This window comes from Protopterus annectens, chromosome 3.part1 (assembly GCF_019279795.1).
Source record: "Protopterus annectens isolate FY-2018-M chromosome 3.part1, PAN1.0, whole genome shotgun sequence".
NCBI lineage: Eukaryota > Metazoa > Chordata > Ceratodontiformes > Protopteridae > Protopterus > Protopterus annectens.
Genome location: NC_056732.1, coordinates 300,476,343 through 300,501,732, shown reverse-complemented (window position 1 = coordinate 300,501,732; position 25,390 = coordinate 300,476,343). Strand labels below are relative to the sequence as shown.

General features: G+C 39.4%; 1 protein-coding gene across 1 annotated transcript in view; it reads right to left on the bottom strand.

The window, feature by feature from the left end:
* SLC2A13 (solute carrier family 2 member 13) overlaps nt 1–25,390 on the bottom strand; it is a 2,419,048-nt gene that overhangs the window by 273,812 nt on the left and 2,119,846 nt on the right. Inside the window, exon 7 of the mRNA XM_044066204.1 lies at nt 10,512–10,637. Within this exon, the coding sequence (XP_043922139.1) occupies nt 10,512–10,637 (126 nt within the window). The remainder of the gene's footprint in view (nt 1–10,511; nt 10,638–25,390) is intronic.

Sequence of the window (25,390 nt, the reverse complement as noted above, 5' to 3'; positions counted from 1 at the left end):
GACTGAAACTCTGGTGTTTACTGTAAATAGATATTTAGTATTTTCTTCTTCTTTTATTATTTTTATTATTTAATATGTTTAAACTTTTAATTGTGGCTGTTCCTTTTTATAAAATATTTAAGTTTTGAGAGTATTTGCATATATTTATTTGGTGATAACACTGGCCCCTCCTGAAAGCCTTGCTGTTTGGTCAGCATTACCATGTGCATTAATATTAACTTCACCCAGTATAACTGGGTACCCTTTCTAAGAGCCTTATAGTAACTGACTGACAGCAGTGAAACTATCTTATAGTCTGGACAAAGTTGGTAGAGTGGGTAATCAGTGTTAGCCTTTCCCAGGTGTGTGTGTGTGTGTGTGTGTGTACGTGTGTGTAAATTAAATCTCAAATAGTGTGTGTGTGTGTGTGTGTGTGTGAGCTACTACTTGGGGCAGGGAGACAAAGCACTGGTTTAACAGACAGGGTGCTGGAGGACTTGGCTTGGACACTTGGCTGACGATTTAACCCTACAGCTGTACCAGTGGGGAGTCTTAATGGAGACCTGGAGGGAGTCAGATAGAGAGATCAAGACCCTGAACTGAGTGTGTTCCCTGTGTGCTCTTAAGGGAAATTGTGCTTGATGCATAGAGGTCTGCATCTGGAAATACTGAGTGTAGACATTTGCATTCTAAGTGAATGTCCCCCTCTGGTGTCAGTGGTGAGGATTCAGGCTCCTTGTTTACTGGCCCAGTATGGGGACATCACCCATGCACAGTACTGACTCTTCTCTGCAGTCCTCAGGAACTGTATGGACTTTTCCACTTTCAGCAGCATTATGTTGAGGACCTTCCTGAGAATTTGTGACAGGTAATGCCTGTCAAATATCCAGAATGTCCCCATCTGGTTGTTGAAAGGTGCCTTTAGCTAAAACTGCAAGATCTACAAATACTATAATTTCTACAGCAATAGGAAGATCACACATTCCATGAAATTCAGCATGGAGACAAAATATATTAGCATGTACCTTAACAATATCCCAATCCACTCTTAAATGATCAACTATTTGGCCATCATAGGGTTGCCACCTATCAGTTTTTTTCCTACCTATCCAGAGATCAGAACAATTATCCAGTAGTCTGGGAAACACTGTACAAGCGTCAGCATTCTGTTTAGCAATGCAAACAGCATGCTGAAGTTTGTTAAAACTCCATTTTAGGATGATTTATTTTTTTAAGAGAAGCGTCTTTAACAAAGTGTGTTCAAGTCCAAAACAAGCAGAAGAAGATAGCCTAACTTTATTTATGTCACAAAATGGGCATGCATGTGAGTGAAGTGGGCAGTGTGTAATGAACCACTCTTACCAACGTGTCTTATTTACCTGCTGGTGAAGATTTAAATCCCTTGTTCTGGTACTTCTGGGACTATTCAATTTGTGGAGACACACAAGATCCAGAACCACTTGGTCCCTAATGGCTCAGAAGGCAAGGAACAGACCTCCCCTTAAGAGTCTGTAAGATACTGAATAGAATTAACAGTGCCTTTACTCTTTTCTGGTAGCTTAGGACTTTTTAGTGTAACCATTTGAAATGCTGGGACCCACTAGAGCAGTGGTTCTGAAACATTACAAGCTGGAGGACCCCTTGTATAACAGAAATATTTGGTGGACCCCTATATTTTGGATTATGTTTTTAGACTGATATTAATTAATAACTAATGTTAAACAAAGAATGTATTAAGTATTATCAGTGCTTTTTTGTAAACAAAAGGTGGCAGTACATATGCGTTGCATTTGGGTCAACCTCTCCACTCAGCCCCCCCAGTGCAATCATTCCAGTATCCCATTATTGGCTATTTCTCCCCAGTTGCCATAAACACTGTTCAAAAACTCTCAGTGTGTATACTGTTTTCTGCTTTACTTCTATAATGATTACAAATATTTGGATTTAATTTTAAACTTTTATTTCAAATTTTATAGCACATACACTGATAGACATTTGCAAAATAAAGCAATACAGTCTCACAATCAAAACAGACTTAGCATTAAAACTTCTCTGGCTTTGAAACTCACATTCACTGAAACAGCAATGAAACTCACATTAAAAAAAATATATCTGGCCAGTGGTGGATTAAGTTTACCTTTGGGCTGTTTTCAAATCATAGGCTCCTTGCACATATTTTAAGACAATGCAAAAGTCCTTCAATTCCCTTTCCTGACTGTATAATTAAATTATAATATATAATAATTAAATGATATCCCTTGTATACTATAGCACCGCTTATTAGTGTGTTTTAAATTTATAGTTTTGAACATTTTTTCTAGTAAGCAATGAAAACAAAATTGATGAACCAATAATGACAAAACTGCCCAATTCAGAAAATTTCAACCATAAAAGGCCACTCAAACGTCTGTCATTACAGTCCACCAATATCAGTCAATATGCACAATCTCTAAAGAAGTAAAAGTCATCTGAATAATTCCACATTAAAGAGATCTGTAACTAATGAAAATGTTGTTGCTTGCAAAAAACGTTATATTTCAGCATTTCATCTACAATTTCATAAATTGCCTACTATGTTAGAACTGGTAATATTGCATAGGGAATGGATGGCAAACTGAAAACAGGTTCATAGTTACTAGGCATCTCATCTAAAGGAGAACATACTCAGGACTGCAGCTGCCCACCCCCTTAAAATACAACACAGTATCAGCAATCCATCTACATGCTGTGGGAGAAGAACCCACAGCCTTCTGCATCAAAACACAAGTATGCAACCTTTTGCGCTACTAACACTGATTTAAAATTCAATACCACAATAATGATACCATTTGCTAAACAAAACAGTAGCACATTCTAAACAGACTTAGCATGAGCAGTAGTAAAAGTAAAGTTATCTTCCCTTGAAGCTCACAATTTCTTGAAAATGCACTTTAAACTAAATTCCTTGAAAAATGCAGCTTGATAGTTGGGGTAGAGAGCTGTTGTTTCCTATAGCTAAGGTACAGGGTTTGAGCATAAGCAAATTACTAACCTCCTGTTAACCCTAACTTGGGCATCTCACACACACACATACACACACACACAAACAGACGCACACACCTCAACCTCTTAGTGCAAGAAGTCTGGACATGGCCTAAAAAATAGGAACAGATTATAAATATTGTTTTCATGAACTTAGAAAATTGCTGAAATAAGATTTGTGCTAGTATGCATTTTTCTAATCTATAAGCATATTAAGTCTAAAACTGAAATGTCTGTCATTATTTAGCAACTTCAACACTTTTTATGAAGAACAGATGAAAATATGGGGCAAAAATATGGGCATTTGGCGCGCGCGCGCACACACACACACACACAATACCTCTCAACCACTTAGTGCAGGAAATCTGAACAAAACCTGTCATAAAGCGGGGACAAAGGTCCAAAACTAGGGACACATTTTAAATATTGCTCTTATAAACTTAGAAAGTTGATAGAACAACAGGTTTTCCATTAGTACAAATTTTCTGAAGGATATGAAATCTAAAGCTCAAACATCTGCCATTATGTTTTTGACTTCAGTCTTCAATGATTTGCCAGGAACTTGCCAGAAAAACACAATTTTATGAAAAACAGACCAAAAGTATGAGGCAAGAATTTGGATATTCTGCGGAAATCTGGACAGTTGGCAGCTACACTCTTAACTGCACCACTTCTTATTCAAGCCTTGCTTATAAAATATAAAAAAAAAAACCTTCAGGGTCATTGAACAAGATCTTGTAAGATTGTTAGAATCAGCTCTGCAATACCAGTTTATTTCTTTTAATAGTTGGCAAAAGGGAGAGATGTGAAGCATAAAGCAACCAGCATAAAGCCATAACTTTAACTGTCTAACATGGAGGTAACAGAACAGTTGTTTAAATTTCCCTCCAAGTTCCAACTGCCAGGCGGAAAACACAGGGCAAGCAAGCAGCTGGTCAGCCTCAGCCACAAACATCAAAGTTATTACTTCTTCTTCTTTTAAAAACTCGGAAGTTATTATTTTATTTTATTTATTTTTATTTTATTTTACATTTGTTGACCGGGAGGATCCGACTGGATGCATGTCCATTTTCAGCGGAGGCCCGGGGAGAAAAGCTCCAAGCACAGGTTACAGAACATTTGACTAACAATGAAGCAAATTATACATTCAAAATAAGAGCATTTTAACTTATTCTTTATAATTTATTTTAAATGTAAGAGGATAGTAAGGAGATATAGAATAAATGAGTTATAGACAGTTATGACAGTCTAGAATGGACTATCCCGGGTTTAGGCAGTGGCAGCTTCGCATTGAGCCCAGATGAGTTTTTAGCTTAGTTTTAAATTGACTTAAAGTAGTGATGGATATAATATCATGGGGAAGTTTGTTCCAAATTTTACCTGCAGCGTTGGTGAGGAGGAAGTCTCCAGCAGAGTTATTAGTTTTGTGTGTTTGGATTAGGAGACGGTTGGATGATCTCAATGGGCGGGGATTATTACAAAGGGGAAGTAATGCTTTGAGGGAAGGAGCATATTCAGGGTTATAAATGATTTTGTGAGTAAGGACTAGAAGGTTGAAAGTAATTAGGTTAGGAAGCTCAGACCAGTTGAGTTTGGCTAAATTGGCACAATGATGGGTCCTATATGGGGACCCAGTTACAAACCTTGCAATATGATTGTAGCATTTAGAGAGTTTGTTCATGACAGTTTTACTTATGTTATGAAGTAAGGGGGACGAGTACAGGAGTGATGAGAGAAGGTGAGTCTGGGCAATGGCCATTTTAGCTTGGGGGGTAAGGAAGCTTTTTATTTTATATAGAGAGCCTAGTTTCTTGTTAATGGTCTTAATCATTTGGTTTACGTGTATATCAAATTTTAGTTTGTTGTCTATAGTTACCCCTAGTAGTTTTGTCGAGAGGTCCGGAGAAATTATGGTCCCATCCTTTGCTTGGATAGAAAAATTAATGGGGTAGGACTTTTTTGTTGGAAGAAACAATAACATTTTAGTTTTTTTTGGATTGAGAATCAGGCGACGACTGGAGAGCCAGTTTTCTATTTTGCTGAAAGTAGACTGGGTTAGCAGTTGTAGATCTGAAGGGGTAGTACCAGAGCAGATTAATGTGGAATCATCAGCATATTGTATACAACTGGCATTAGGAGTAACTGTATGCAGATCATTGATAAAAATGGAGAATAATAGCGGTCCTAGAATAGATCCTTGAGGTACTCCTAATGTGTTGGGTAGTAGCTTAGAGAGTTTAGTCTGCCATAAAACTGCCTGTTTTCTGCCAGATAGATAGGAGCTAAACCATTGTACAGCAATGGTGTCAAGACCTAGTGAAGGCAATGTATTGATTAAAAGTTTATGATCCACCATATCAAAGGCCTTTGACAGATCCAGAAATAGTGCTGATGAGAGATTGTTATTATTACGATGGGAGTTTATGGTATTAGAAAAGACAAGGAGGGCTGAGGTGGTACTGTGGAGAGGTCTGAAACCATGTTGGGTATCAGCCAGTAGTTGGTTGACCATTAGGTGTTGCATGAACTGTTTCTGAACACATTTTTCCATTATTTTTGCTAAAGGGGAAAGTATGGATATGGGCCTATAGTTAGAAAGATCAGTGGAAGTGCCTCCCTTGTGGAGAGGTATTACATATGATATCTTCCAGATCTCGGGGATAATGGCCTCTGCTAAGGAGCGGTTGATGAGGATTGACACTGGATAAGCAATTACGTCAGCTGTTTTTTGCAAATATTCAGCTGGGAGTTGGTCGGCTGAGAGTGTGGAGGGTTTTAGTTTTTTAATTAATTTACAAATAAAGGAAGTTGGAACAGGTTGAAAGGTAAGTAGGGGAATATTATTTAGCGTTCGAGGGTCAGAGGTATGAAGGCTAGGAGGTAATTGATTAGACAGAGTTTGTATTGTCTCAGTGAAGAAGTGGTTAAAACTATTGGAGACTTCGTCAGGGGATTTATCAATGAGTGTGGCAGGGGCAGGGGTAGTGGTGCGACCAGGATGAAGAAGATGATTTAATCCAGCCCAGAATTTTTGTGGACAGTTTTGGTGGTCAGTTTGCAATTTACAATAGTATTGTCTTTTATCTAGTAATATTTGCCTTTTAGTTTCATTCCTAAGTTGTCTGTATTTACTTTGGTCCAATGGGAGTTTGGAAGTACGCCAGACAGACCACGCCTTGTTTCTAAGTTTTATTTTCAATCTAGTTTCTTTTGTAAGCCAAGGAACATCTACAGCTTTGGTTTTCTTTGAGCGAGTGGGTGCATGGAAATTAAGAATTTCTAAGAATTTTTTGTTAAAGTAAAGCACAGCTTCATCTAGGGGTAGATGTTTTAGTAATGTCCAATTACATGAAGATAGTTCTAGTTGTAGTTTAGTTAAGTCAAGTTTCTTTTTGTTTCTAACAGTTCTGATTGTGGGTTGCATGGGAATGGCTATCTTATGCTTAATGATGTAGGTGAGGTGGTGGTCACTTAAACTATCAGGGAGAGTACCAGATGAGTAGTGATCGGGGTCCTTATTTATTAGTACCCAGTCGAGTATACTGTCTTTCTGGTTAGGTTTCCCTAGCCTAGTTGGAGTATTAATAGTTTGCTTGAAAGAGTAAAGGTTAATATGTGAGGAAGGAGCAGAGGGGGCACAGGTATTCCAGTCTATGTTAAAGTCTCCGAGAACTAAGGTCTCTTGGGGGAAGTGAGATGATATCCAATGAAGGGTGTTTTCGAGGGTTTCTATGTTATTTCCTGGGGGAATGTACAAACAAATAATATAGATAAATTTATTTCTGTTAATTTGAAGCTTGGAAATTAGTATTTCTGCATTGTTAATTTGAGGTGGTTGCATAACATCAATAGATACAGTTAGATCAGATTTATAGAGTATGGCTACTCCACCTCCTTTCTTAGGAGCTCGGTCTCTACGATGTATATTGTAACCTGGGATTAGTATCTCATTATCGGTAGTTGTAGGTTTTAGCCATGTTTCAGTTAAACACAAGATCTCAGGGGAAAGGTCTACCAGTACCGCATGAAGTTCATGTACTTTGTTGTTTATGCTTCTGATGTTCAGATGACAGGTTAAAAGAGAGTTAGTAGGACGGGCAGTAATGGGGTTGGAACTAATATCAATGTTAGGAGAGGACTGCTGGTCATTGCTGGTGGGACCAGGGTTGGGGTGTATATCGCCATGAGGGAGCAGATTAAGTCTAAGTTTGGAGATAAGTTTTAGGAATTTATCTAGAATTTTGTAAGAATGTTTAAGTTTGGGGCTGTTATTTCTAATTGCGGCGGTTGGATAAGGTAGCAGTACACAGGAGGTAGATTCTTCCCAAGTACCATCAACATGAAAGTAGTTATTGAATTTACTACCAATAGTATTGGTACCTGATTCGGTAGTAGAGAGTAATACCAGGTTTTGAGTTTCATACAATGTTATGAGGTAGGAGGTTATTAGCAGTGGAAGAAGAAAGAAATACCGCATGTTTAAGTACTTGTGATATTGGGCAGTAGAAAAATACTATTACCGAAAGAATAGATGGTGAGGAATAGATGATTCAGAGAATGAGAAGGTGGGGGAGAGAGCAGGAGTGGGTAGAATGCAGGGAAGGCGGAGTTTCAAGGGTTGGGTGGGAAAAAATTTTGGTAACTGCAGGGATTGGACCAGTTTTTTAGGGGGAGTGGTTTTATGACTATAAATGTAGAGGTAGTGGGGGCGGGTGGGAATAGGGGGCAGGGAGGGGAGCGAAGAGAGCCCGAGCATAGCGAGGGCGAACGTAGCGGGGCTACACACCCAACGAAGGTAGATAGCTCTTTATTTTTTAAAATTTTTTTTTTTTTTTTTTGGGGAAATTCAACAGGCTATACAGCCTTATTCTGCTTTATATAGTCCTTTACAGGCAAAATCTACAGCCTTGTAATGCTTTAGATATAATTTTAGGCACCAAACAAAACGTCCGTTGCCCAAGTCCAATTTAATGTCAGGTGACGTCTAAGACCTAGAGATTATAACACTTATGACAGTGAAACCTTGGATCCTAAAAGGCAGAGAGCAGCTGAAGGCAAACAGTACTATTTTTTAACAACCTGTATATTTCAAAAGTTGAAAAGCGGCGTTCTCGCTTCAGTGTCTGTACGGGGATTAATTGTATCCTCTCATACAGGGTACTATAGGGCTGCAAGTCAGGGAAGCCACCTGTATATTTCAAAAGTTGAAAAGCGGCGTTCTCGCTTCAGTGTCTGTACGGGGATTAATTGTATCCTCTCATACAGGGTACTATAGGGCTGCAAGTCAGGGAAGCCACCTCAACTGATGATGCAGTTTCTGATTAATACAGCTTCTGATTAATACAATGCAGACTTCCGTAATATGTCACAACTGAACCTTTTTCTGCCTTGTGTCTTGTTCAAGTTTCAGATCACAGTTGTCCGGTCAGCCTTCTACTTATCAGGGGAACTCCTTTCCTCTTGCAGATTAAAGAGTATCTGTAAAAACTTGCTGTTTTACAACATCCAACACAGGCCTAGTTTACTCTTTTCTAAGCCTACAGTCTGATTACTTTTTCTTCTTCTAAAAACTCAGGGCAAGCAACTGCTTAGCTGCGACCAGTGAAATTAAACTGCTCAACTGCAGATATGGAAGGCTCTCTCTTTTCTTTTTTTTTTTTTTTTTGTTAACTGAGGGTGAGCAGTGTTTAACTATTCTTTTTTTTTTTTAATACACAAGCAAGGCTGGTCTCTGCAGAAGTGGAAAATCCCAGTTGGTGCAAGCCCTGAACTCTTGGACGCTGCAGAAGTCCGAAATCCAGGTGGGTGCAAGCACTGTACTCACGGACCCCAAGAATTTATCGTACAAATCTCCAAGGATCCGCAGATCACAGTTTCAGAATCACTGTGCTAGAGTGAGTCCTGAAATACAAAGACTGAATGGTGGAAAGAATGGACTTACATAAACTAAGTCCGAGATGCCATTTCTTAAATAGTCTCTTTCCTCCTATCTTAGACTTGGTACATATAAGTTTGTGAGGTGTAGGGGGCTAGATCTATGAGTGGCTCAGGTGCTAGAGGAGTTGTGGAGGGGTAAGAAAGAGTGGTCCTTCAGTCTTACCCATTCTGGGAGGGAGAGAAGGGTTTCTGCCTGTGATGCAGCCACATCCCTGGTGACTGGTATGTGCCATAACCATGAAAGCAGATCACCAGCAAAACTATGTTATTGGAAGAGGGCAGCACTAAGTGATGTAATATGCAACGATGTGCATTGTGTCACTAGCTCTTCCCAATTAGGACGCACAAAAAAAAAATCCCCTGCTATGTAGGACCAGTATATGTGATACTGCAGGCTGCCCTGGTCCACTTCCCCTGCTTACCCTACAAATGGTGTGGTCCCATCTCTGTGGAATAGTGCCAAGGACACTTAAGGAAAAATGGTTTAGGAGGGCAGCTGATGGTCAAGTGGGACCAGAAAAATTTCTGCATATGTTGAAGGACAAACAACAAATAAGCCAAAATAGATAATTTATCCTTAAAAGATATTTTTCTACAGTCTGCACAATTGCTACAGATAGCCCTTCCTATCTGAGAATTTGTAGTCATGAGGTTGGTAGGGTAAAAGGAAGAACGTAGTGTGACTGGAGATAAACCACAGTCTTTTTCAATTATATCTTCAAGAATTTCCAAACAGTACAGATGAACATTCCAATGATTTTCAAACAAAAACAAAAATGCTGGCTGTCTGGCTTACAGTTTTTAGACACAAGTTTAACAGTTTACAGAATAGTTAAATTACAGTTATCTGCAGCAGCAAACCTACTGGTCATATGAAGTGAACAAAAATACAGCATTACAGCAAACAAAAAACAATGATGCAATTGTTACTGCTATCTGTGACTTCTGTGAGCTTGACGTGAGTGAATTTGTGTGATGGTGGTTAACATTATGTTGTATCCTGTGGCTTGGGTGTTGATTCCTTTAAGCTTCCTTCATTTTAATTGGTGCTGTTAGCTTGTATTACTTTTTATTTGTTACAATTCCTTCTTTTTTCCCTTTTTGTTACTAATTCTGATTTTGAAATGTTTTCAGAATACAGTATGAATATCCAATGTTTCTGTTGCAGTGTGGACTGGAGACATTTAAATTACTTTTTGCATTTCCTATGCACATGGGAAAGTGTTATATTATTATTTTAAAATCATAACTATGGCAACTTTAGCAGTGAATGGCATGATGGTGTCTAAGCATTTTGTTGCAAAGTGTTTTTTTCATCATTCATCTCTGTTATTTATTTATTTATTTTTTAGTTGGGTTAAGAAATAATTATCAGCCTGATATTTTAATTTGCATGCTCAGTCAGCTTTTGGGATTTAAAAAATTTCATTTTCTAAGCGTAATTCTCTACAGCTGCACAGATGATATATAATGCAACAAAATTCTGTTATATTAAGGTGTTTAAAACAAAATCAATGTTATAAAAGTAAACTAAGAAATTAGAGAAGCATAAGAACCACAAAGTTTCATCCTACCTGCCCCACAATGCTTCGTCAGATGACTTTTCATTTATTGGAACACAAGAAGATTCTATAACAGTGGAATCATTCATCTTATAGCAGAAACCGCAATCTGGATCAAGCATGCATCCCTCGCAGTAACTAGGATGGAAAAAGTATCAGATACAGCATTAGAAACAAAAGATAGTCAAGTATGGTGTAAAAATTTCTTTTTAAAATGCTGAAGCCCAAAAATTCAGCTCCATATTACAAACATCACAAATGTAAGGGATACAGAAAAAAACGTAATCATGTGCATGTGATTGAAAGTATTAATGCAGTCACTTGTTTGTAAATCATACAGCCTCATAACAAAAATATTCCAAAAGCTGAAGAAATTTGATTAATGCATTAACTTTTAATCTACCTAGTTAAACATAACACTGTGAACCAGCAAATTAAGGAATGCTCACTAAAAAGCAGACTTGAAATAAAGATGAACATGTCACTCAACTTAGAATGTGACGCATGACAGCACAAACATAAAGCTGCATTTTCTAATCATGCCGAAGAGTACAAGCCAAGAACTGCAGTAATGTCTGTAATGTACCTTGCTTGGGATTAAAGCAGATTTCTAACATATCTTAAATAGAAATAGAACATTTCAAATTTAAGAGCGTGATTTGTCAGAGCAGAAGTGAATCACACATATTATTAGGATGCCGGAAATGGGAAGCAAAGGTTAAGCAGTACACAGAATTAACTAGATTACTGATTGATATCCTTCACTGAAGAGTATGGCCATTGAAATTGCAATTTCAGTTGCAGCAGTTATGATTTCTAAAAAAGTATGCAAAATATATTTTGCAGAAATTACTTGTAAAGTGAGAGTTATAAAATGTGAGACAACTGCTTCACGCTCGGCACTTGCTGATAAAGACTTGAATACTCAGTCATGTTCACTATAATTCTTCCATAGCATCTTCAGAAGATTCTGGCTTGTATGTGCCCTGCATCTAAATGGTTAGCTGAACAGTGGATAGTTTGTTCTAGATGTATAGAAGTATATCAGATGTGGTTAAGTCTTTAAATGTTACACTTAGGAATGGGCTTTTAAATATATACCCCATTAAAGAAGTAAATCTTCTTCAGGAACTATTGTCCTTTCTGTGGTTAATAATATGGCTGGAATTATTGAATCAGTGCCATTTGTACTGTGTCAGGTCATGTACAAAACTTATCACTTGAAGGAGGTTTGAGTAGATTATCCAGGGGGATGGTGGAGTATGGTAAGGGAGAGTGTCACCTCTTAGTGCAAGAAATCTGGACAAACCCAGAAAGAATAGGGGACAAAGGCCCAAAAATAGGGACAGAATTTAAATATTGTTTCTATAAACTTAGAAAAACGCTAGAATAAAAGGTTTTGCATTGTTATTTATTTTCTGAAGAATGAAAAGTCTGAACCTGAAATGTCTGTCATTACTTAGTTTTATTTAGTGACTTCAGTCTTCAATGATTTGCCAGAAATCCACACATTTTATGAGGAATAAACCAAAAATATGAGGCAAAATCTATACAGTTGAGAGGTATGGAGTGTGTCAAGAAGCAAGATCAAGAATCCCTGACCACTGCTTGCTGCACAGACTTAAGGATACTTTTGCTTACTTTTACTGTAATGAATGCTAGAGTTTGAATCACCGGGACTTTAATGCATTTACATTTCGCTTTTATCTATACTGGCTGGTGTAAGTGTCAAATAAGGGGCTATCAGTGGGAGTAAATAGTTTATCTTTTTTTGAAAGGTTTACAGAAACCAGTGTTACATCTGTAATATTCTGTGCATAATTAGGCATAAAAAATAAAGTTATACTAAAATGACCATCATAGAACATACCGGAACTATCGTACCACAGCAACACTAAAAAGAGATCAAACAAGGTTTTGATGATAAAATCAGTACCAGTACATATCATGACTGTTTTATGCATATATCAAGCCCTAAAATAGACTTAAAATTACTAACATAAAACAAAGATTCTGCAAACTTACTTTTTTAACTAAATGTATTATCAGTAAGAATGCTAATTTATAACATTTCCTTACTGGCCATGAAGAATTATCCTCATGTAATTCTGTGCTTACTGAGGAAAACTGCATTGTTTGACCTGGTATAGGAGAAAAAGATGGCTCAATTTGAGGGGGCTCACTGCATTTTCTAAGTATTCAGCATGGCAAAATATTATTCCCTGGGTGGTGCGTAGTGGAAAAACTTAATTTTAACTCATATATACTGAATATCTCACGCCTCACAGCAAGAGGTTTTCCGGTTCGATCCTCGGCTGTGGTACCTTCTGTGTGTAGTCTGCATGTCTTCCCTGTGGTCGCGTGGGTTTCCTCCAGGTACTCGGTTTCCTCCCACATCCCAAAGACATGCTGTAGGTGGATTGGACACACTAAATTGGCCATAGGCATGAGTGCGTGCATGTGTGTGGTTGGGCGCCAGGCTGGCAACTCGACACTGCAAAACTCCACTGCCAATCATGAGCGGACATGTGATCTGCTGTGGCAAACCCCTAAAAGCTGGAAGAAGAAGATATATTGAATATCTCAGAAGTTGTCTTATTGCATCTTGCCTTACAAAAGGTACTTGTTGCTTTTAGGGACCTATGAACACACACTCAAACTGCTAGAAGCAAAAAAAAAAAAAATATATATATATATATATATATATATATATATATATATATATATATATGGTGAGCACACACACCAGCACCTTTTATGGCATGTTGAGGCTTCACTACTGCTGTTTCAAGCCTTTTATCTTCCACCTCATGATTATAGAAGATATATGTTCTGTTTGTTAAGTTTTTTTTTTCTCACCTCCAGTTGACCTCACACCTGAGAAGACACAGAATCCTTATCATGCCCCCACACACACACACACACATACTTTCCTCCATAGCAGACAGAACTGCTGCCTTCTTATGCTCCCTTATCCTCTGGTCATCTTAGTGGCCTTCCCCTACACACAGTTGGAGTGAGTTTACCAGCAACATGTTTTGTGAAAGAAGGTGAAAGATCCTGCTTTCCTAAGTTTGCCATCTCAATATGCAAACCAACATTTCATTAGCTGTCTTTCACAGCTTGCTCAAACAGGACTCCCTTGACTGAGTTTATCTGTGCTGACTATTTCTAGATCTCTTTTTACCTTCTTTTGGGCCATATTCACTACCAATACTGCAGTCTTCACCCCCCCCCCCATAAAAAGTATGCAATCTGGAATTTCCTTACTGCTGTCTGCTCTTCATGACAATTTTATTAAGTACCACTGAATGTTCCTCCCCCCATCAAAGCTGAAACTGTACCACTTTTAGTAAGAAGCCAAACAGATTTAATCATATTTGTCCATCTCCTAGCTATATCTGATATAAGAGTTGCACTGACTGATCCCAGAACTGTTTTTTGTAATATCCACTTGCTACTGCATATAGCTAGGAGATGGACAGATATGATTAAATCTGCTTGGCTTCTTACTAAAAGTGGCACAGTTAGTAAGAAGCTAAGCAGATTTAATCATATTTGTCCATCTTCTAGCTATATCTTGATATATAAGAGTTGTACTGACTGACCCCAGAACATAGTTTTGTAATATCCACTTGCTACTGGATATTCACTGCATAGCCTACAGACATTTACCTCTGTTGTTACCAGACTCAGTTCCCTAGCCACCTAGTCAATTAAGGTCTCATTCCCATAATATTCATTATAGCGGTTTACATTACATTTATTTGATGGCAGAAGGAGAAAAAAAGCCTATCTAGTCTGCCCTTTAAGTGCATTTTATCACTGTACTTTTCCATACATAATGTTCCCATGTGGTCTTGAAAGTCTACTTGGATTTCTTTACATCACCATTCTGAAAATCCTTTCCATAAATTCTACAACCCCCACTGTGAAGAAGTATTTTGGAGATCCAAGAAGTAATTAGTACCTATAATATGTTGCCCTTGTCTTCTCTCCTTCCTGTTCTGGGTGACATCTTTGCATCTCCTAGACATTTTTTTTCAGCACCCCTCTCATGCCCCCATCTCTTTTTGTCTCCAGCTTCTGTAACCTCTCTCCTTATTCTTTACCCTCCATTCCACAAACATTCATGTGGCCTTCCTCTGGATTCAGGTTAGCCACAATATCCCTTCTTTGATATACTTTTTCCTCCTGTGGTCAATACAGTATTTATGACATGGCTTGATAAGAGTGTGAGCATTACCTGTTTACTTCTAAAGTCTGACCATCTTCAAGATACACCTCAATACCAGAAGTGCCAAAGCTGATACTAGGAGGGTAAATTTCTATTAAAAGAAAGAAGAAAGACACTGAATTCTAAAACTTGCCATTACACACCTGCTGCACCCACCCCTGCCGCTGATATATAATAATTGTGAGACTGCTGTACAGAATATTGGGAATACTTTAGGTACAGCAACTGCAGACTTGGTACATATTCTCAGATATATGCATATTCAGTCCCTCTATTACAGTGAAAAAGAAAAGTAATAGTGCATTTAACTCATTAACACCTATGTGGTGTGTAATGTCACACCTCTAGCAGTCTACATACATCTTGTACTCTACAGCATTTTCTGAAAAATAAACTTAAAAAGCATAACATAAACAAATGTAAATATTTTGTGAACAATAAAATCTATTAAACCTGCATTAATAGCAATGCTATCAGTAAGAAATATTCTTTACATTGATAACAGTCATTGCATTCACTGTATTTTCCATAAATACTGTGATATATATATATATATATATATCTAATGCACACAAACCCCAAATTATATTTTTTCTGTACTTTCACAAACAATTTTTTATATCTTGAAAACCATTCAACCAGGACATATACTGTTAAGAACATTTTTGTTATTCACAGATAAGCTTTCACATGACAGCAACAGAATTCTCTATAACTACTGCACATTTATAGAGATATTTACAGAAACATGAAAACATATGATCTGATGTTGTCAATTTTCATTCTATCCTCAAATGTTGGATTTGGATTCAATCCTCAGATCCGACTTGTCCCTTACTTTAGCTTGTGCTCAACAAAAAGCTTTTGAGATCCTCCCTTACACATAATGCACCAACCCCTAACATACCTCAGATCTTGTTTGTCACGTGCGTGTTTAGTTGTGGTCACTTTCAGCTCTTAAGCATCTTAGAGTGGGAGATAAGTTTAAATATTTTAATAACCTTTTCTATTACTTCATATCCTAATACTTATTCCTGTAATTTATAACCTTTTTCTCATACTGCCCTGTATTTCAGAGATCTTTTTTGTGTATTTCTGATTACCATTGTTGGTAGGCCTCCCTCCCTTCCCTTCTTTTCTATAGCTTTACATGTTTAGTGTAATTGTTCATTACCATTGTTCATATAATACCTTTTTTTCTTGTTACTTCTTTCCTTTATAAAAAAAAACAATTTTTATTTCTCTGTATAATTGTTTCTTTCTTTGTTAATGTGATGTCTGAAAAAGGAGAAAAAGGTCCATCTAGCTTTAAAAATGTCCAGAAAAGTGGGCACAAGTTGCCCTTGTCTGATGTACATGCTTTATGTCTGTATTGTTTGGGTCTGGACCATCTAAAAGTTGATTTCTCTAGCTACAAAGGTTTTAATTCCAGAGCAATCACAGATAGAAAGAACAAATTTATTGTGAAAGTACTGCTGCCATTGTCCCTCTCAGAAGCTATTGCTAGGGCTCATCCCCCAAACCAAAACATAAGGAGTCTTTAAAAAAGTACCTTCTGTTTCTTAAACACTGACGTCAGATCCTACTTCTGAGCCACCTCAGAAGAAGCACTGAAAGTCTGATCTGAAGATTACTCCAATCCAGCCGGCTTCAGACTCAAGAGAGACTTCCTCAGATTCTACTCTGTCAGATCCACTTCCTCAGATTCTACTCTATCAGACCCAAAGTCCTTACCATGAACTAGGTATTTTCCTTCATTGGATCCAATACCTTTGAGGGTTCCATCCCCCTTCCTTGAGACCAGCCGGTATTGCAAACCTCTATCAGTTACTTCCTCTTGCTCTTCTAGAATTCTGACAGAGGCTAATATGGATAGGATGAGGATGAAATTTCTCTTGATGCAGATACAGATTAGTGTTTTACTGACTCCTAACCCCTTGGCTCAGGAAGTCCATATTTCTATCACCCACCAATGTCAGCTCCTTCTCTGATCAGACTGATTATTGCAGAGCCCCTGGATCTGAGCCTTCCTGGTCCATCGACACTGGATCTGAGAATGTTCTCATTTCAGCTCTGAAGCTACTTTGAGTGAACTGGCTCAGACTTCTTTGGATTCTGATGACTTAAGGAGCCAAAATGCCCCTGTCAGATCCGAGGTGTTAGACTCGACTCTGAGGCTTTTGGAACCATCTCTTCCCCTCAGAGCCTCAGTGCTAGACAGCTCAGTTCTGATTTTTGCCTCAGGTGGATTGCCTTTGGGGCAGGGGGAGCCAGTGGAGCAGAAGCATGTCTTCTTGGCTTCATTGTCTTCCTTCTGTCTGCAGCATTCTACCTTTGAGGTAATGAAGAGTGTGTTTTCTTCTCTGGCAGGACAGACAGATCTTGCATCTTCCTTCTGCATCCTATGTGTCTTTGCACCTTGAGCCACATCATTGTATGTCAGAGAGACAGTCAGCTCAAAGTCGCCAGGCTATCCAGCAGGATTTTACAATCTCTTTCAATACTTCACTGGAAGATCCCACTGAGGAAGTCCCAAGGAAGAGGAATTGCAAGAGGAGGCAATTGGACTCCCCTCAGCATTCAATCACCAAAGATATTGATTTTGATGAAGGAGAAGGGTCCCTAAGATCACCACCTGAATACATATCATTTGTAGACATTCTTGAGATACTTAAACAGAGGGGAGGTTATTCCTCTGATAATCCTTCCAGAGAGAAATCAGTATCCCTGGAAGCCTTTAGAGCTGGCCTGTCTACCTCCTGGGTTACTCTCCCCACTGATGAGCTCATTGACTTGGTCTCTAGGTGAGCATAGAAGGAGCCTGATTCAGTTGAGCCAATCCTCAAGAGAACAGGCTCCACCAGTAGGTAGGGAATACTGGGGCAAGGGAGTATCTGCAGATGTTATGTTATGGTGATGGCAACGGCCACAAAGAAGGAACTTGTGGAGGAAAGTTCCTCTGTTCACCCTCCTAACAAGGAGTCTAGGACATTGGACAGATTTGGGAAGCATGTGTATGCTTCAGCGATTTTTGCCCTTAGGTCACTGAACTGTCTTGCACACTTTATGAGGCTCCAAAGGGATTTGATAAAGGAACTGTCAAAATCCTTTTTTGGGATTTATACTGCCAAGGCTCCTACTTCTGTGGCCTCTCAGTTGGCTACCCTACAGGCTCTTTCTAATTTGTCCATGAGGCTTATGTCTCATGCAGCTGAAGGCACCTCAAGTGCAGAGGGTTCAGGCATTTCCATTAGGAGGCATGCCTGGATGCACTTGTGTGATTTTGCTGAGCCCTTCAAGTCCTCATTTGTCAATGCACCCGTTCACAGCAGTTCGGTGTTTGGCCTTATAGTTAAGACATGCACTTCAGGTGTGAAAAGGATGGACAGACCTCTCTGCAGTGGGTGCACATTTCTCGATTCCTCAAAGATCCTTCTCTAAGAATCAATGAGTAGGTCAAAAAATGTGGTTCAAGAAATCCCAGGGACTTTTCCAAGATCCACATGGAGGTACTTCCCCCAGGGGCAGAGAGAAACTCAAGTGGATGACAACTCCCACGTGGCAGAGGAGACCCGCAGAACTAGGGGTCCACAGATTCCTTCTCTGATAGACCCTACCAGCGCTCCTGAAAGGAGGCCCAATTTTCCACCTCTGGAAGCAGTCAGTGGACATTTATCCCTGCACCAGAGAGCCTGGCTTGATTTAACAAATGATAGATGTGTGCAGAGGATTATTTCCAGAGGTTATATAATTCCCTTTTCCCTACCACCTCCACCTGTATGCAAAATTCCCAATGTTCCACCCAGTCAGAGGAAAGCAGCAACTCTAGAAATACAAAAGATGCTAGAAAAAAAGAGTCATCCAAGAGGTCCCACCAAATCAGATAGAATCCGGAACTTACTCAGGATTCTTTTTAGTGCCAAAGAAAACAGAAGACTGGAGATCAGTTCTGGATCTCAGTAAACTGAACAAAACAGTTTGACACACAAAGTTTTAGATGGCCACAGATCAATCCATTCTGCCTTTTCTAGCCAAGGCTGACAATGTACTCGATAGACCTTCAGGATGCATACTATTACACAAAAATGAAAAGACTATCCAGAAAGTATTTATAATTCTGGCTGGGAGCCAGTCACTACCATTTCAGAGCACTGCCCTCTTGCCTCACCACAGCCCTCAGGGTGTTCACCAAATGCATGGCAGTGGCAGGAGCTCACTTGAGAATACAGGGATTTTGAGTGTTTCCATATTTAGACAATTGGCTCATTACAGCCCCGACCAGGTATCTACTAATAAGAGCAAGAGATCAGGTAACTCCAGACTTGCTCCCTTCTGGGAATAACCATAAATTGCAACAAATCTCAGTTATAACCACCTCAAACACTGTAATTCATAGCAATTTTCAAAATGGTTTCATTGACAGCTCCTCTTCCTCTTTCAAGAGTGCAGACTATCAGATTCCAGGTCAGAATAATAATCCACAGTACCATAATTCAGCCTGTTTGATTTTTCAAGCTTTGGGGTCAATGTCAGCGGCCATAATTTTAGTCCCTCTAGCAAGATTTTATATGAGAATTCTTCAATGAATGTTGGCAACTCAATGGTGAATTCTTTATCAATGCATGCCAGCCAAATAAGAATCACTCAGGCATTCAAGAGGTACTTTTGGTGGAGGATTCAATCAGATCAACTCCTACAAGGCTGCCCTTTCATTTTCCCTCAGCCCAAGGCTATAGTGACCACAGGTGCTTCCCATATTGGGTGAGAGGGTCACTTTCTGGGAAAGACAGTCCAATGCACTTGTTCCCCCGAAGAGGCCAATACCCATATCAATGTCCTGGAAATGAGAGTGGTGCTCTTAATGTTGCAGGCCTTTTAAGACTCTTTCCATTTAAGGACAATTGCAATAAACAGAGAACACATCAGTAGTCTGGTACATAAACAAGGGGAAACCAGTTCTTAACCCTTCTGTTAAGAAGCCCTCAGAGTGCGGCAAAGGGAGATCTCTACCTACTGATTTCTGATAGCAATGTACATTCTGGAGAAATCCAGCGTGATAGCAGACAGATTGAGCAGGTCCATTCTACTACCTCACAAGTGGTCTCTCAACATGAAAGTGACAGAAATTATTTTCTATCAATGGGGCCACCGACAATTATGTTTTTACTTACATAGAACAAAAGAAATTAAGAAGGCAGATCAATTATTTGTTTCCTTGGCAGATTATAAATTAGGCAAATCAGTTGCAAGGGTAACTCTAGCCAGATGGCTGACAAATTGCATATTATTTTCATTTATCTACAGCAAATTGGGCCTGTCATTACAAAAACATTAAGGAGCCCATTCATCTAGGTTCATGATAACTTCTTCAGTGTTTCTCTCTAGAGATTCCATAGATGATATATGTGCAACAGCAACTTGGGCCAGTCCTCATACCTTTATTACTCATTACAAACTACATCTGGTCTTGAGGGGAACAGCAGCCTTTGGCTCAAGTGGGCTCATCAACATCCTTCTTTAAAGTCCACCCAGGAATTTAGGTAGCTGGGGACTCTGTCCCAGCAGTTAAGAATAGAATGAAAATTGACATAATCAAATAAAAAAAGTAATGTACTCATAATAATGTTCCATCTGTGTTGTCCATTTCCATTCTTCCTCAATTCCCAACCCACCAACCCCCATCCTTTTCACAACTGATTTCTGGAAGAAAGAGAGTTTATAAAGACCACTGTCCATGTTAAGCGTCAGATATAGCCTCTTTTCTTAGGAATTTTATAGGGTGTATGTCACATAATTGAACTTCCAAAATTTCAAACACCATATGTTCGAACTTGGAAATTCGAAATGTGATAACATCGAAACCTCAGAACAGTGAATTTTTTCCCAGGGAAAAAAAATTGCTGTTATGAATGAAAAACACGCACACAACACAAGCACACCAAAAACCTAATAAACCTACACTAAACTTTACATACACAACTATCTATGCACTAACCTTAACCCAAACGCTAACCCTAAGGTCCGTCACTATCACACACTTACCTTACCCGCACCATAACCCTAAAGTCCGTCACTATCGCACACTTACTTTACCTGCACCCTAACCCTAAAATCCATCACTATCACACACTTACCTTAACCGCACCCTAACCCCAATGGCTGCCACACTCACACACTTTCCTTAACCCATTCTGTAACTTTCGCACCACAGTGAAGAAAATGTCGAAGCTGCAGAAACAGCCAACTGAATTCTTTCCATGGGAAAGAATTCATATTTCCGCGGCTTCGACATGTTCAATTTTCGAACTTCCCCATTCGAATTTCTGGAGTTCGAAAATCTGGAAGGTCGATTAAATGACATAGACCCATTTTAGGGTCTATGTCACATAATTGAACTTTCAAAATTTCGAACACCATATGTTCGAACTTGGAAGTTCGAAATGTGATAACATCGAAAACCTCAGAACAGTGAAATTTTCCCAGGGAAAACATTTGCTGTTCCGAAAAACACACACAACACAAGCACACCAAAAATCTAGTAAACCTCCCTAACCTTACATACACAACTATCTATGCACTAACCGTAACCCAAACCCTAACCCTAATGTCCATCACTATCGCACACTTACCTTACCCACATCCTAACCCTAAAGTCCGTCACTATTGCACACTTACCTTACCCGCAACCTAACCCTAAAGTCCGTCACTATCACACACTTACCTTACTGCACCCTAACCCTAAAGTCCATCACTATCGCACACTTACCCGCACCCTAACCCCAATGTCTGTCACACTCACACACTTACCTTAACCCATTCCATAACTTTCGCACCGCAGTGGAGAAAATGTCAAAGCCCCAGAAACAGCCAACTGAATTCTTTCGCTGGGAAAGAATTCGTATTTCCGCGGCTTCGACATTTTCAATTTTCGAACTTCCCCGTTCGATCTTCTGGAGTTCGAAAATCTGGAAGGTCGATTAAATGACATAGACCCATTTTATAGTAGTACTTCCTGATTCATGTCAAACAGCAAACAAGATCTGAGGCATGTTAGGAGTTGGTGCATTATGAGTAAGGGAGGAGCTTGAGAGGTTTTTGGTGGCCACGAGCTAAAGTAAAGGCCGAGTCAGGACCCAACCAGTTGAAGAATGAAAATGGCCAAAACAGAGGGAATGGCATGGTGAGTACATAACTTCCTTTTTAATTGTATAATTAATAGCATAAATAATACTGGATATCTCTCAAGATGTGGAACTTACAGTGCAAATATTAAAGACAGTTTTCTTCAACAACATCTAAGGTTTCAATTAATGACTTGCAACAGTTTGTAAGTCACTTGGTTTTTGAAGAATAAAGTACATATGAAAATATTGCTTATTTTCATTATCACTAACAACCAACTAGCAATATTTCCTGTATAGTGTGATATAAACTAGCAATTTCTGTAAGTTGTCCCATGTCCCACATTGGTATTTCATACCATACCCTCAATAAAATGTAGGTCTCTCAGTTATGAAAATATGAACATGAATATGAAAATATGAATAATAAGTGCCAAATGGACATACGGTTTCCCACGATTTCTCCAGCCAGCCTGACTGACATGGGCATCCTGAGGCAATGTATTAATTGCCTCATATTAACTGACAACCTATTACTCCTAAAACATACAAATACAATATGTGAGAGATGTATCTATATTATGAATCTGGTAATAATGCTCTCTCTCTCACATAACAAAAAATCAGATATCAAACAGGTTGTCAGCAGGTTTATCTCTTCCAAAAAACTAGGTGCACAACACATAAACCCACATACATGGAGATACTCACTAGAAGCTAACCGAAAGAGCAGAGACCTCACAAGTGCAAACCTTCCACACACAACACAGTCCCAACAGAATCCACTACACATAAAAACAAATGTATCAGTGTCTCACCCAATAATAAGCCCCTAAGGCAAAACACCACAAAACCAAATGTCTTGGACATTGGCGATCCACAGTGAGGCATACAGATGTCCCCCTCATCAGGCTGGAGAAGGTAACAGTCAGCTACCCATCAGGTGCCAGGATCCACCAGATCATGCACATACTCAAGTCTCTCAACAACAAGCACTGTTATGACTCTGTCACAGTCCGTGTTGCAGTGAATGACTTGAAACATACCTCACTGGACTATACGAAGAGAGACATGACTGAGCTTTCAGCTTGTGTGTCCCAGGCAAATATGTCCCTAGCCCTAAGCAGCATTCTAACTTCACCCAGGATGATGTCTCAATACAAGCAAAAAAATGATCAACTTCCAGCAATTGGCTTAGCTTCTGCTGTCAATCCAGGGGGATCCCGTATTTGTCAGCTTAGTATGATATGGTCGACGTCACACTGCTTTGCCAGAAATGGTCTTCACCTTTCAGTTTTTGGCTTTTGGTCACTGGCAAAGGTACCTGCCTCCCCCATAGTGCCTTTTTTTGGCAAAATTACCAACATAAAAATATCATCTAGAGACAAACTCAAGATTATGCTGCTTAATGCTAGGAGTCTAAATCATAAACTACACTTACTGGAAACACTCCTTACTTTGGAACATGCCGATGTCTGTGTAGTCAGAGAGACACGGTTCAAGTCTGCAGAGAGCACCCCAGCCATGTAAGACTACAATGCCTTCTGCACATTCAGAACACAAAATGAATGTGAATGAACCAAAGAAGGAGGTGTATTCATATTCATTAAAGACAAATACACCTCAAGTCTCATTAAACAGTATGACTCCCTAGAATTACTCCAAGTCCACCTAACTGTAGGAAAGACCCCCCCCCCCCAAGTCATTGTTAGCTATAGGTCCCCCACCATGAACCACGAAAACCACACTGCCTACCTGGGCCTACTTGAGTCACTCACAATACAAACACCCTGGTCATGGGTGACTAACTATTCTTCCATCAATTGTGAAATGTATATGAGCACAAATATACTTGCCCTGAGGGTCCTAGACTTTGTTAAAACAAATGCTCTGGAACAGATAGTCTACACAAGGGGTTCTAATGCCCTTAACCTAGTACTCACCAACATGGGGGATCATTGCACCACCCCATGTGTGAAATCCTTCCTGGTAAAGTCTGATCATAAATCAGTCTCGTTCAAAGTAACAGTCATACCTGACCCCCCCCCCCAGGAGCAAAAAGGTGAATAATTTCTCCAAAGCAAACTATAGCCTCCCCCATAGCCTCCTAAGTGATTTTATAAATAATTTCAACCCCCCTGCCACCACTGCCAATAATGACTGCTATACTAAGATGTTCACAAATGCCCTGTATAAACACCTGTACAAATGTATAGACTCAGTCATACCTGAATGGATCAAAACAAGGTCCTCAAGAAAAAAACAAGCCATCCTGCTAGGGATCTAGCATAAACAGGTTATACAACAAGAACAAAAAACTGCTGTCAAAGAATAAGAAGGAACACTCTCAGCAGAATAACACAACCCTTCACAGCTTGAACAAGCTGCCTATTATTAGACATCTTGTAAAGTCCTCTAAAGCTAATTACAGAACTAAATTAGCATCCCTAGCTATGGATAATCATAAGGCATTCTTTAGTTATGTCCAAAATTGAAAAGGGAAGGATTAGCTTTGTGCCAAATTGGTAATGGACGGTACCACTCATACTGAACCTGAGGACACTGCCAACCTGCTACCAGACAGATTTGGTGAAAACTTCACCCCCCATTCCTACCAGTCATACCCCGAAGCATACCTGTCACCAGTCCTCTACCTAGTATCTCCAAACAGCAGGTCATAACCACATTCTCAAAGGCCAAAAGCACAGCCTCTATGGGACCAGATAACATCCCAGGCTGCTTACTAAATGGTCTAAAACAGGAAATAGTGGAAGCACTTGGCACCCTTTTCAACCACAGTCGAAGTTATGCTTTTTCTGAGCACAGTGGAAAACAGCAGTCACAATACCTTTGCACGAAAGAGTTCCGTCAACCAATCCTGGGAACTATAGATTCATAAGCCTAACCAGCCCTATCTGTAAGACCATGGAGCTAATTATCATGGACCTCATCAACAAGAATATAGGAGACCTTCAAACTCTTGACCCTACCCAGTTTGGATTTGTTAAGGGCAAATCACACCTGTTAAACCTGGTGGACTTCTTCGAGAGTGTCACCAAAGCCCTTGATGAAGACAAAACAGTACATATTGCCTACCTTGACTTAGCCAAGGCCTTTGATACAATCCTCCACTCAGGCATCATTGAGAAACTCAACCAGCTGGGGATTAACCCATATGTCATTAGATGGGTAGCCAACTGGCTCACTAGTAGAACGCATACAATCAAAGTTGGGGATTCCACCTCTCCCAGCAGACCTGTTATCAGTGGTGTACTACAAGGTTCTGTGTCAGGCCCCCTACTGTTTGAAATCTATTTCTCAGAAATCCAGGCAAAAATAGATGGCCTGTGGCTTACCATGTTTGGTGATGACTGCAAACTGGGTGCAAACATTGAATCTCCCAACAATGTCAACATTCCACAAAATGGGCTTACACAGATAAGGGACTGGTGCCAGACCCACAAACTTAAATTCAATGTAAAAAAAATGTATCATCATCCCCTTCGGCAAAGGAGAAGTCCCTGCAAATAACA